This window comes from Sturnus vulgaris, chromosome 1, assembly GCF_052056855.1.
Source record: "Sturnus vulgaris isolate bStuVul1 chromosome 1, bStuVul1.hap1, whole genome shotgun sequence".
In the NCBI taxonomy this organism is placed as follows: domain Eukaryota; kingdom Metazoa; phylum Chordata; class Aves; order Passeriformes; family Sturnidae; genus Sturnus; species Sturnus vulgaris.
In genome coordinates, this window is record NC_142243.1 from 27,042,031 (window position 1) to 27,055,416 (window position 13,386).

Consider the following 13,386-nt stretch of genomic DNA (forward strand, 5'->3'; position numbering starts at 1 on the left):
CTCATGCTCCCATTGCTCTCTGTAACTACCTTAATTTGAGAATATCAAGAAGAAATAGTCAAAATGTTCTCACAGGTATGCAGTGAAAGGATAGGGGGTCACACACACGAATTGCATCAGGGAGCAAATTCCAGAAGAGGCTGTAAGATCTCCACACTGGCAGACTCCAAACATACTGAGACGTGACCCTGAGCACTTTCAGTATTTTCCTTTGCTGATGCACATAAAGATGGATTAAATTAATGTTAGGTTACATGGACTAAAATATAAGGCATTTCCCACACCAGTGCATCTGTAGATTTCTGAGGAATAAATGACAAAAACAAAGGTTCTAACCTCTTGCTTGTAGTCCAGGTCCACAAGTCTCCTGTGCTCCCGGACTGTCTTGGCGCACGTACCATGGTACCAGCTGGCACCTGCGCCATTTGTGTGTCTTCCACCTGAAATGAGAGGGGAAGCAATCCATCTAAACCTTGTAGCCATCAAACCTCATGCAGCACAAGTGCTACATAGTGTTATAAACCACCATAAGCTGTTGCTTATTTTTTCTAACTGGTTACAGGCAATTCACAAAAGAACCAGTAACAGTACCATAAAGTTATCCCTATTCTGTCAACCTTTCTTCTTCTTTTAGGATGAGGCCACTAAGTACACATAGAAGAAAGTAGGAAACAAAGGTAGAAAGAAAAAAGGAGAAATAAGAAACAGAAAGGAAAGGTAGCTGCAAGAAAGTATTGAGACAGTGGGCTTGAGTGTTTGCAAGGGTGCCTCAGGAAACTCCTGGGATCTTGGGTTGCTGAGTGCCAACACCTTACAAATGTGTAACCAGCCAAGAAAACCAACACAAAGAGTTCACTATATCAAAAATAAAACACAAGCAAAAAGAACTTGCAAAAAACCATCAATAACAAGTGCAATATTGCACTGCTTAAATTATTCTATCGTGAATATAAACTGCTATGAAATTTTTACAAAGTTTCCTGCTAGTGCTGCAGAATACCCCAGCCCTTAAATATAACAAATCCAGGCAAGTCTGTTTGTTGTCACAACTCAAAAATAATCCACAGCTGTCCACAGTTCCAGCCATCAGCAGTTTGCAAGTTTCAAACTATCTCAATGGTTTTGCACCTCGAGTTTCATTGCAACCTGCCTCTATGGGACAGCAACTAACTAAGGCATGAGCCAGCTGAGTGTGTGAGTCCATCTGTCACAGCATGTGTGCAGGTCAGAAAGATGCTAAAGGAAATATATGGAACATGTGTTTAGTATTAGTTCATGTCATGAAATATAAATGACCTCATCTACCACTCTCTAGCAACTCTTTTTTCTTATGCTCAGCACACTATCATGCAGATCAGATATTGAAGTTACTAAAGAGATGAGGACCAGCCAGCATTTTAAAAGATAAAACTCTGACTCTCATTTTGACTATAAAAAGTTCTTGAGCTCTATTTTTCTGGTGTTTAGAGTACTGATTTTGGTAGGTTCCCAATGCTCTTTTCAATATTTTCATATCTTTTAGTTGCATAGAGTGTGATCTCCTAACAAATTGGCAATGATAATTCTTATGAGATGATTAAAGAAATTTCTTTTTATTAAACTAAGCTTGAATTCTATTTGTATCTCTGCAACAGATAGTAGTTTCATGGGAATTATTACTCATTAAAAAAAAAATCTTTTTATCACTTTGTCAACTAAATCTAATAGCATCAGAATTTTCCAAACTTTGTCTCCATCAAGAACTAATCTTGTACATCTATACCTTCCCACACACTCAGATAGGTATTACAGAACTACCCAAACATTTTCTTAAGGAAAAATTATTCCACCTTCTGGAATAGTCCTCAACATTCTGTGGTGAAGATCAGGGCAATGCAGAGGACACAGGACATGTGGGGGATATCTTTAGCTCTGGACTGTCTCAGGGCTTACAGAGGTAGAAAAATGAAGGATATGGTAGTTGAAGAGTGTGGCACCAGAAATCAGAACTCCCAAACATATAAGTTATCAGTTCAGCACTCTGGGTATTTTAGAAGATTTGTTTTACATGATTAGAATGTCAAAACAGTTTCTAGGAAAAAATAGTCTGGAAAGCAATTCTTAGTTGTTGCAATGTTCTTTCAAAGCAGCTGGAATAAAATGAACCAGTGATTCCCTATGGGCCCAACTGAGTCTACATATCTGTTGTGAAGCTTTGATTCAGATGTGTATCCTATTTTTCTAAATAGTACATGTTAGAAAAACAACTCTTGCTAAGAAATGGAATTCAGCAAGCTCTAGAGGTAGTACAAGTTTAAAAATCATGTCTGAGCTGTTTCTGGTTGATTGTCTCACATACCTGTAGTTGTGACAGACAGGAGAAGCTTCACATTCCCTTTCCTCAAACAAGGAGTCTGGGCACTCGCGACCCCCATTGGCAGGGAGCTGGATGATGACTCGGTGACGGGACTGCTTCCTTACTGTGACACCCCCTGCAAAGAGTAGAATAGCTGGTTTCTACTGCTGCTACTTAGGCCTGGAACTAATTAAGGTGAAAACAAGGTTTTTGAACTAATTCCTGTAATATTGACATGCTATTTACCCATAAGCAGAAAAATTAAACCTAATAGAAAAACACTTCAATTTCAGCTCAAGGCCAGAAAGCAGAACTAAACAGAAAGCAATACCAGCAATACTGAACAAATGAACAGAGTGCTGAAATGAATAAACAGTTCAAGAGAACAAAAATTAAACCAGCTTGGTTTGCTGCTACACTTTACAGTTTAAAGGTGTAAGTTTGCCCTAATCATTTGCATGTAAAACCAGAAAAAGAAATTCCACTCTAAAATTCCTTTACAGTTTGCAGTTTTTAATTATTATGGTCATCCATTTATTAATGATAAACACTAAATAGTTCCTGCAGGAATTTTGATTTCAGTCATCTTCAGGTATCGGTTCTTCAGGCAGAAAATTAAGAGAAAAGCTACAAATCTGTATTAGTTCCACAGCAATGCCTATGTTAGGTAAGAATCTTGGAGGGTTTTTATTTTTTTTCACAGAGAGCAGTAGAGCAGACATTTGGCTGACTGGGCTGATATCAGCTTTGGGTGGGTTATTACAGCAGCTGCAGCTTGTCTGATCACAGAAGCGTGCTGGACCACGGCCAAGCAATTGTAATTAGGAGTGAGCAGTAGGAGAATCCCGGCGGTGGCTCTCCACCACCTGGCCACTCCAGCACCGAGGAAACCCTTCACTCCCGAGTCAAACAGCTCCAGGAGATGCCAGGAGCTGGCACAAGGGGCAAGACAGACGTGCAGCCCAGCAAAGCTACTGACCTGCTTGCTGGCACAAATGGGAAAACCCCATGAAATAAAAATTGTGTTTGTAGTATAAAGAGAGTTTGACTCACTGAATAGACAAAACACCTGTAGTTCATAAATATATTGTTTCATAGAAGCCTGCACAATAATTTGTGGTCAATATTCATGAAGATATATACCCATTGCATCGAGAACTTTCTTAAAACCCACAGAAATGGGAACAGAAAAGGATGGCATTTTCACCCACTATGATCTCCTCCAACAAAAATATTTCAGAAAGAACAATTAATACTGCTGTAAAATAACACATATGTAATAACAGATATCTATTTCATAGGTTCAGATTTAATGGATTCAATTCCCTCCTCTTTTTCAAAGGTTATGAATTTAGTCTTTCTAACCCCTTTTTTTCATTTGTTAGAATGCACTAAACACTGATAGGAATTACTGCAAAAATGCCTTTATGCTTGTGTCCTTTACCAAGCATAAAGAATTGGCCATGACATCCCAAATCTGTATGTTTGATGTAACTGTATCTTTTACATTCTGACAATGTGGTAGCTGTGCATAATCACCATGTCCCACACAGGGATTAGCACCCTGTGGAACAGGGAGTACTGCAGAGTCTGTCTGTAACAGTACATATTAGAAAAATGCATAATGTTAAGCTTAAGAAGACAAAAAAAGCATAAAATGTGGCTAATACTAAGCCTGTCATCACGCTAACTTCATGTGTGATTTCAATGTAATAAAAATTCAGGGGAGACCTGCACTCCTAAAGCACTTTTAAAGAGCTTTGCCAAGTGCATTAAAATGGTGTTGGATTTTATGTTTAAATCATACCATTCACATCAATGTAAAGTCTGTTGATTTTTATTAACTCTCCTTTAATTTTCCTTAGAGTAGTAGCAGCCAGACAAAACTATATACAATTGCATATCTACTTAGCCACATGCTTATCTTGTATATAAAGACTCAGATTTTTCTGATGAGTAAACAGCATAAACTTAGGTATTTCCATACACAAAATCATTGTGTAAGTACTGATGTTGAGATGATAAGCTGATGATAAGAGCTACGTGTCTACCCTGTAACTAGTTATCTCTTTATCAGTGTAAGATGCAAATGGGAGTTTGTAACATTAGGCAAAATGTGGAAAAAATACAAACAGATGCATATAGAAAAAGGATAGAAATAACTGTTCTTTTCAGTAAAAACTCGATGTCCTCCCTACAGCAGCTGTACCAGGTATTACACATCCTCTCAGAAAGAGATGAGCCAAAAGTGACTGCTAGTCTGACTCCCCATTTTTTATATTCTTAAAATTTATTATCACTCAATGGATAAAATTACCTTCTTGACATGAAGAAGGACACGCTGTCCAGTCACTGAATGGAGTCACAATACAGTCCTTCCTACAGGGAAGCAGACAAGGTCTCACAGTTTCAGGTCGAAGGCTTTCAGGGCATCTAAGAAAAAAATTACAAAGAAGCATTATCAAATAAACAATCACTCTGCAATGAAGTAGAGAATTGTGTGAGGTACTGAATGCCTGCAGGCACATGAGGACAGTGCTTGCTGCCCAGAATTCACCAGGATGGAGCACAGGTAATAAAAAATAGTAGCAATTAAATACAGGTCGTGAAAGCAAGCCAAATCTGGTGTATTCTGCACCTCAGGATTTAAATAATTATCATGCCTCACTCACTGTGCTAGACTGTGTATTTTCAGGATTGTTTTCAAACTTTCACATAATTATGAAAAAAAGCCTCATTTAGCTTAGTAAAATACATTTTCAGGTCTCACCACTTTATCATAAATATAAACTCTGGAAGGAGGCATATTTAAAATAAATAACATTGCTAACCCAGGAACAAATAGGTATAAGCTGGCTGTGATTATGAGAGAAACCAGAAAAGGATTTAAAACTGCCAGATCAATGAGACTGAGAAAGACTGTCAGAAAAGGCAGAAAACCTTACTTGTTTTAGGAAGAGGCTTGATCAGCATATAAAAAGGATTTTTGGACTGCCACATATGGGACTCATTACCCAGGTCATTTTCCCCATTCTGTGGCGATTCTGTCTTTTTTCATCAAGGAAAAACAACTCTGTGCCACAACACTTGTTTCAGAATAATACAATAACTCTTGCAAAAGTACTGAAAATATTTAAAATCATTTCAAAATTACTACTGCTCTAAAAACATACAGTCTGTGGACTGTCTGAAGATCATGTAAAGATGTAAGAAAAACACATCCATACTTGGGAGCTTTTGGATCATTACAAAAAAATATTACTATGACTTGATTTTCCTCTTTTCAGTGCTGGGCAACTGAAGAGAGGTGATAGAGCAAGTGTAATGGTAAACTGTCAAGAAAATCTAGCCTCCATGGACAGCAGAGAACTCTGCCTGTGCAATGTGGGGAGGACAAAAGTTGATTTGCAGCTCTACAGGAACACACTCTTCAGCAATAATACTTGCTTGTGCATGCTTTCCATCAGTTGTCTCTGCATTTTCCTGTCAATTCACATATTCTTCTCAGTATATGATCAGTTACCATGAACCAGAGCACCAATTCCTTGGTGTCCTCTTAAAATGGGATCTCCACCCCTTCTCTTTTTTCCCCCTTCCACCAATGTGAAAAAAATGAAACAATATAGCTATAGCAACACAAATCTCCACCACTTCTCTGTAAGTTTCCTCTAAAATATTAATTCAACTTGTGCCTTGGTTCTATGTGATTAATAAAATCAAATTCTATAGGCAAGGGTTTATTTAGGTATGATCAGATACACTTTAAGAAAGCCTCTGCCACCAATCACATATATTGACGATGTTGTCAAAAATTTTCTTTAAGGTTAAAATAAAAAATGTTTCTGAAAACCACTGAACATTGGCTTGCTAATGGCTTTTCTTGCATTGACTTTTCCCTTTAAAAACAGGAGAAATTGGAAGCATACAAAACAGTCTGAAATATACACATTCACCATTTCACTGAAAGCTTCATCTTTCAGGAGTGCTAAACACTACAATTCCTCTTCAGATACTTAGGTAAGGCAATTAGTTCAATTAGAACACCATTTCTATGCTTTATATTGTTTGTGTTTACTATATATGCCTTAAAGCAAAGTATTGATTTTTTTGCAGTCCTTACTCAAGGTCAAATTAAACAGAAAAGATACATGCTGGAGTCTGTAACTTGTGAGGCAGATAAGGCCAATAATATTGATTGTATCATACCACAGTAATCCTTTTTATTAAGGAGAGTTTAAAACAAGGTTCCTATTTACATTTTCATGTTAAATGTCTGGGTCTTTAAAAATTATTGAGTGATTTTGATGTGACAATTTGAAGGAACAACCAAGACCTTTTTTCATTTCACGTGATTCATTTATGAAAGAATAAAACAGTCCTCCTCCCAGAATTTAATATCAAATCAAAAGTACAGTAATTTACAGTAGATTTAAAAAGGATGATAAATCATTAGAGGTTTGTGGGGATTTTCTGTAAATGTACCAAACAAAAGATAATTATATCATGACTAAATAGAACGGCAACTTAATACAGATACACAGCAATTTAGATTACTGAAAGTGCAGACATTACTCCCCACATTTCCATTTAGAGTAAATTAGGCTTAAATCTGCTGGAAAATGAAACAACAAATGGCAGGCATCAAACAAATATTTAGTGTGAAAATAGCTGCCTCATGAACTTTCTAAACGACCTCTGCTATCAGTTCTTAGAGTTTTGAATCTGTTCTGAGTGGGATATATTTACAGATTACCAATCCCTAGAAAGATATTACCAAATGCATTTTACTAGCAGCTAACCTGTATTTAACCCTGGTCACACATTAAACTGTAAAACCAAAACATTGGGCCAAAGGAATAACTTTAAAGAACACATAAATGGTGAAAAAAAATCCCAGTTTGTCAAGCTAATGTTTCAAATTAATGTCATGTCAGTTTCTATTCTGCTACACGTCCTTGGTCTGGTTCTGAGAAGTGCTTTACTGTATTTAGGTTAATATCACCATTTTTGAATGGAACTGCACTAATTCATACAGTGCACTGCTTGTTTGGAGGCAACACAAGGATCTTGGAAATGTTGCTGCTCTGCATGTCACACACACACACTCCAGGAATTTTATTGTGACTCAACCTGATGGAGTGGCAAGGAGCCAACTGGATTTAGTCAGCTGTCAGCAGAATCACCACTGTAAATACCACCCATTGAAATCCATAGTGACAAAGGTATTATCTAATCTTCCTGTTGGGCCAGTTTTGTATTTTTTGAAGATGAAATGTTCCCTCATGAGAACACAAAGAAGAGAGTCTTTTTGCATTTGAAAGCAGTCATTGGCCATAAAAATATAAAGCAGTAAAATCCAAACATAATTACAGCCTGAGCATATTTTTAAAGATCTTTACTTTTTTGGGCCCACTTGTCCCACGTTGACTCTCACACAGATGACCTTTCTTGTCTGCATCCCCATGGAACAGGTGGCCTCCCCGTTCCAGCTGGCAGAGGAGTTGAAAGCAGAGACAGACGTGTCCTCTATGCACTGTCCCCACGGGCCAGTCTGCCAATGATACACAGTGCAAGAGTGCTCGTTACAGCTGCGTGTTTCCTGCAGGGCACTGCTATTCGGGCACTGTACTCCTCCTGGAACAATAAAAGAGGGAAAAAGATCATTCGCTGCAACGAGATAATTTTTTTTTTTTTATTTAAAAAAACACATGCCACAAACCCACTTTGAAATTTTCTTAGTTATATATTATCAGTTTGATTACATGAAAGAAATGCTGTTCCTTTTTCCTCCTCTTCATATGCCCAATATTGACTTTGACAAATTTCAGCCAATAAGCCACAGAGAACAGACTGTTCATGGACCGTAAGTCAGTACCAAAAGGATAAAAAAATAATCATAACTTCTATAACACACTAATGTGCTTGGAGTAATCTACAGCCTTATTTCAGGGTTCTCTAGAAGAGACTGCAAGAAATGACATAAGGACGTATGAAGTCTCTAGGCAGAAGAAATGGTTAATTATTCTAGTTATACATGTGTAAAGACCACTGTTTTTGTCTAATTCACAGATCAATTAAAAAGATTTTTCGGAGCTCTTGTCTAGCTCCCAGTGGATGTTTATTCACGTTATGTAAACCAGAGGATGGCACAGCTGGCAATTTCAGGTCCATATTGAGACAACAAAGCCTATTGCAGGTTAAAATTAAAATGCAATCAAGTACCAATGATTGTGAAGAACAGCTCAGACGATGCTATCTTTGTTGTGTTTTGTTTCAGACAGTATGTTTGGTTTATTATATCAAAGCACTTCAAACCTACTTTGGCCTCCCAGTCCTGCAGGAGAAATGAAATCTGTCCTAGCAGAGTTGATCACAGGCTACTCGATGTGCAGCCCTGTGAGCAGACATCATCTCTGGTGTTCTTAGACACACAGAACCTAGGTTTGAGATTCTGACCTACAAGGAACAATGGCACTCCTACTTCCGATGGAAAGGCAGCAAAAAAATCTAAGCAACATTTTAGCCTCTCCTAAACGACAAGAAAAGTAAGAGTGACAATTGAAAGAGAAGCTTTTTATTAGTTAATGCAGATGATCCATACAACTTTTTTCTAAAGACAAAAATGCATGCTCACATCACATGCACATTGTAAAGTATATTATTTTTCATCTCTCAGCACCGAACTTCAGGTAGACTGCTCTACAGGTATGCAGGAGGGAAGGGGTTTTAAGCACTCATTGTTGAAATTAAACAAAGTAAACATAATCAAAGAAACAATGGATACTTCAAACACTCCAACACAAAAAAGTCAAGTAACCAGCATAAAAAAACTTTATACCCTAAGTTGTTCTGCATGATCTAGATCTACAGAAAACATGAGAAAAGGTTCATTCTAATGAAAACACAAGGTAAAATCATCATTCTCAATTTATTTCTCTAGGAATATTTTTGATGTCGGGAATTTAAAAAAAAAAATTTGATTTAACCAAGCAACAGGAAATATATTAGTTGAGATGTCATGCAACAGACTAGCTAATCTTAAATTTTGCAAAGCAGGATTAGAAAAACCTACAGATATGTGAATCTAATTAAAGAATAACTTGATTTTTTTTTGTTCAAAATGGATGCAACTGAAGTCTATCAGATTTGCTTAAAATATATGACAATGTGCAGAGCATAAAAACAAAATGCCAGATGGATTTTCTTTTTTAAGAAAAGAAAGGAAATTTTAAGGAATAAAGGAAAATTTTAAGGAAATAAAAAAACAAAAGGTAAAATAAAATTATGGTTATGTAATAAGTTTCATGGTTATCTAATCATCATCCTTCAAGAAAAATATCAGCCAACACCAGCAGATAGGAATATAAGCAAGTAAATTACAAGAGTGTATTTTGAAGAGGAAAAAAACTAGAGAAGTCACTTTAGTGACTCATAAATAATTTGTCGTGGAAGACAAAATTGCTCCATGTGAGGAGTCTAGACATGTTCCTCCATTAAAAGGTTTAAATAAAGAAAATTTAAGAGATATAGGGAAGGTTGATAAATTAAGTATTTCCATCTGATATTAGCTTAAGAAAAAACACAAGGGAAATATTTAATGAAATTCAAAAATTAAAGGGGGTGTGTGTGGGAAAAAATATTTCCCCAGAATTGAATGCCACAGGCACCAGTTCCTAAGACATTTGAGAATAAAGTGACAACTTAGGTTCAGTTTTGACAGCTATGCAAGAATATATATTCAGGGGAAAAAAATGAGATTGACATTGACTTGTAAATGAAAAACATTGGGGCATGAATGTCTGCAGCTCAGTGGGAATCCAGTTCTGTTCAGATTAAACCAGGAGTTTAAAAAAACATGCAAAGACTGGACAAAATGTGGAAATACTACTACTAAAATAAAAATCAATGTGCCATTCTCTCCAGGAAAACAGCATTCTCTTGTGTTTCCTCAAATTTAACTAGGTACAGAAAATGCAGAGTGGGTTGGAAAACTGGCAGTTAGAGATGCCCTTTACAACATCTGTGTAGGGGTAACAACTTTATGAGCATATCCCCAGCAGACGACAGGTTTGACAGGAACATAAAAGCTAATGAGTATCACAGAAAAAAATAAAATAGACATTTGAATTCATCAGAATACAGGAAAACGGGACATACAATAATCAACACATCCTTTAATAATAAATGATCAGACAACAGTTGGCAGTACCAAAAATAATAATTTTAAGGATACAAAAACCTCAGGCTGAAGCATTTAGCTTTGAGTTTGGATTTTTAAGCAAAGTAGACTTGGAAGTGAAAGACTAGCCTTGCAGACGGAATTGCATATTGCTCATAAAATAGCTGACAGAATTGTCATACACTTAGATCTTTTTTCTGCCTGATTTGGAGCTGCTAATGGGTAAGACACCTTGCTCTAGGATATTCAATGACTGGATTTTATAAATCTTTTTTTGTGACACTGACTTGATAACTTTCAAATTTCAAAATGTTAAACATTTTTAAAGCATTTAGGATCATTTTAATTAATCATTTTGATATCACTTGATTTTTGCAAATGCATGTATTTTTATAAATATATTGCAAAACAACTGGAATAATCTTAAAGTTTGAGAAAACAGATGTGACTGAAGAGCCTCTTGTATTCTAGTGAGTGAAATGGGTGTTTCTCACTTCTTTGCTGTAGGCACGAGGTAGGCACTTCTCAACTGCATTTCCTGAAGACAGACACAGTCAGAACCAGGACTGTTCCTGTTCTGCAGGATGTGATGCTTCCTCCCCTGGCTTTTATCAGTTACACAAACCAAGCAGACCTGTCCAAAATACACAACAGGTCAAGATGCAGAGTGGACCCACGGTAAATGCGAGGTCTGTCCTCAAGTCTTTTCCAGGACAGAATATGAACCCCTGACCCCTCACTACAATCAGCAATCTGAGCAAAAGAAGCACAGTAACATACCCTGCCCTGGCTCACTTTCTCACACAGGTGTCAGGTCACTTAGTAAGTCTTCCTGAAAATTCAGATTGTACAGTTCCAAAACTAAATGGTTTTTTGGTTTTTTTTTTATTCCTGTTTCATGTTCTCCAAAACTTTTTGTGAATGAGAAATTTCCTGCTGAAACAATTACTCAATTCTGTGCTTTCAGATTTAATTAGCAAGCACTGTTATTTCAAGCCAGGAAAATAGAAAAATTAAAAACAAACTCAGTAAGTGTAGGAAGAGTAAATACATTAAAAAACCTTAAGCATAATTTCTTGTTTGCAACTATGAAGTCAAACCGTACTTGAATTTAACACGATTAAAATTTTAAAGCATATCAACTATAATTTGTTAACTATTGAGAATAAACTCTTTTGAGCCAGCTATTTCAGATGTATTCAATGAATTAGTCTTCCAGATAGATGAGAAAAGCTGTTGGTCCCTGTCAAACAGAATATCTAATGAGCTGGACAACTGATATTCTAGACTATCTAACTGTGATGTTTAATACTCTGTGCTATATGGACATGCCAAATAGTCCTTCTTTTTGCTAATCTATGAGCATGTAATAGCCATAGTAAAACACTGCCAGGCATATGCATTCCTGCCCTAAGAGAATAATAATAAAAAATTCCTTCCCTCTCATTTTCATAAATTAAGCTTTTCAGTAATATTATTCTCCTCTTTGTTTGCAACTTTTGGTATTTTGGTTTTGGTTTTTGTTGGGAGGCAGGGTCTTAAATCTTTACTTTTCCAAAATTGGTTTTACTGATAAAACTTAGGATGTATCCACTATATTAGTGTTATGCTGTATTGCACCAATTTGCCAGTGTCATTCTGGCAGTGTATAACTAATACAGAATAAATCTACATACTTATTACTTACTGAAAAACTAAGATTTATTTTGTACTTCTTAGTCTCAGGTCCAGTAGCAATGTGAAAGTGTCTTAGTGCACACTACGAATTATGTAAGATTTATTGCAAGCAGAGGAAAAAAAAAAAAGAACAGAAATATTAAACGGAATATAAACCAAAAGTAGACACACCCTACATTCAAGATATAGGCTGAAATGTATATATGATGCCTTACTAGATTTATGCAGAACAACTATGTGACGTATCAGGTAACATCACTATGTCCTTTGCTGTCATTTTATATTTTGAGACAGTGACTTTTCTGAGCTTCTTACTGTACCATGAAGATATATTTGACAGTGACAGAAGTGAGCTAACACTGTAGGCAGTCTCACAGACAGGCAAATTTATAAATTGCTTTGCCTTTCAAACCTTCAAGTTGAGGACAATGATCTCAGAAAAAATATCAAAAATGGTTATTGTGACACTCATTTCCACATGGAGTCATCTCACAAAGCACAGTAAGTCTTTATCTTGTGAAGAGACTCCTTTCTCTCCACTGAATGCAAGTAAATAAGCCCATCCCAGATGTGCATGACCACACTGTGCTTGAGGCTCTGCAGTGTGTGGTTTGAGCACAAAGGCTCTTGTTTGGAATGAAGAAATGATGATGAGGGGGTGCACAGGTCAGCTCCTGGCTCAAGCAGAAATCAGTGTGCTGCTGGAGGGGCAGTCGGTATCCCAGAGCTCATCAGAAAACTTTGTCACTGCTGTAATTTACATATGGCTTATATTTACATATGGCTTATATTTTTCCTGTGAACCTATTCTCTACACTGAAGAATTATTACAATACTACTGAATTATTCCGATTCCAAGTAATAATAAAAATTAAGATAAAAATTATTAGATTGTGGTTGTTTCCTGGTGGCCAGTCATATTAACTTGATGGTTTCTTCAAACTAATTCAACAGCAGAGATAGCTGGGTAATAAGGGGGAAAAAATTTCTTAGGTATGAAATGATACAGCTCTATTACAGGCAGTTATATGCCAATATTAAAAAGAAAAATGCAGAATACAGTATTTTTCATTTCAAAGAGGAGAGAAACCGAATAATCACTGAAAATACTTGATAAAAAGTCATCTGAGAGTCAGATAAAAAACCCTATTTCACATGTATTTATAGATCCTCAGAAGTTTCAGTGGGGTGTTCA

The 13,386-nt window shown here is 36.4% G+C and overlaps 1 protein-coding gene across 1 annotated transcript in view; it reads right to left on the reverse strand.

Annotated features, from left to right (window-relative positions):
• Window positions 1-13,386, reverse strand: part of THSD7A (thrombospondin type 1 domain containing 7A) — a 190,614-nt gene that overhangs the window by 54,924 nt on the left and 122,304 nt on the right. The window contains exons 9-12 of the mRNA XM_088162275.1: window positions 7,735-7,969; window positions 4,653-4,768; window positions 2,339-2,471; window positions 337-440 (exon numbers count right to left, since the gene is read on the reverse strand). Of these exons, the coding sequence (XP_088018401.1) occupies window positions 337-440; window positions 2,339-2,471; window positions 4,653-4,768; window positions 7,735-7,969 (588 nt within the window). The remainder of the gene's footprint in view (window positions 1-336; window positions 441-2,338; window positions 2,472-4,652; window positions 4,769-7,734; window positions 7,970-13,386) is intronic.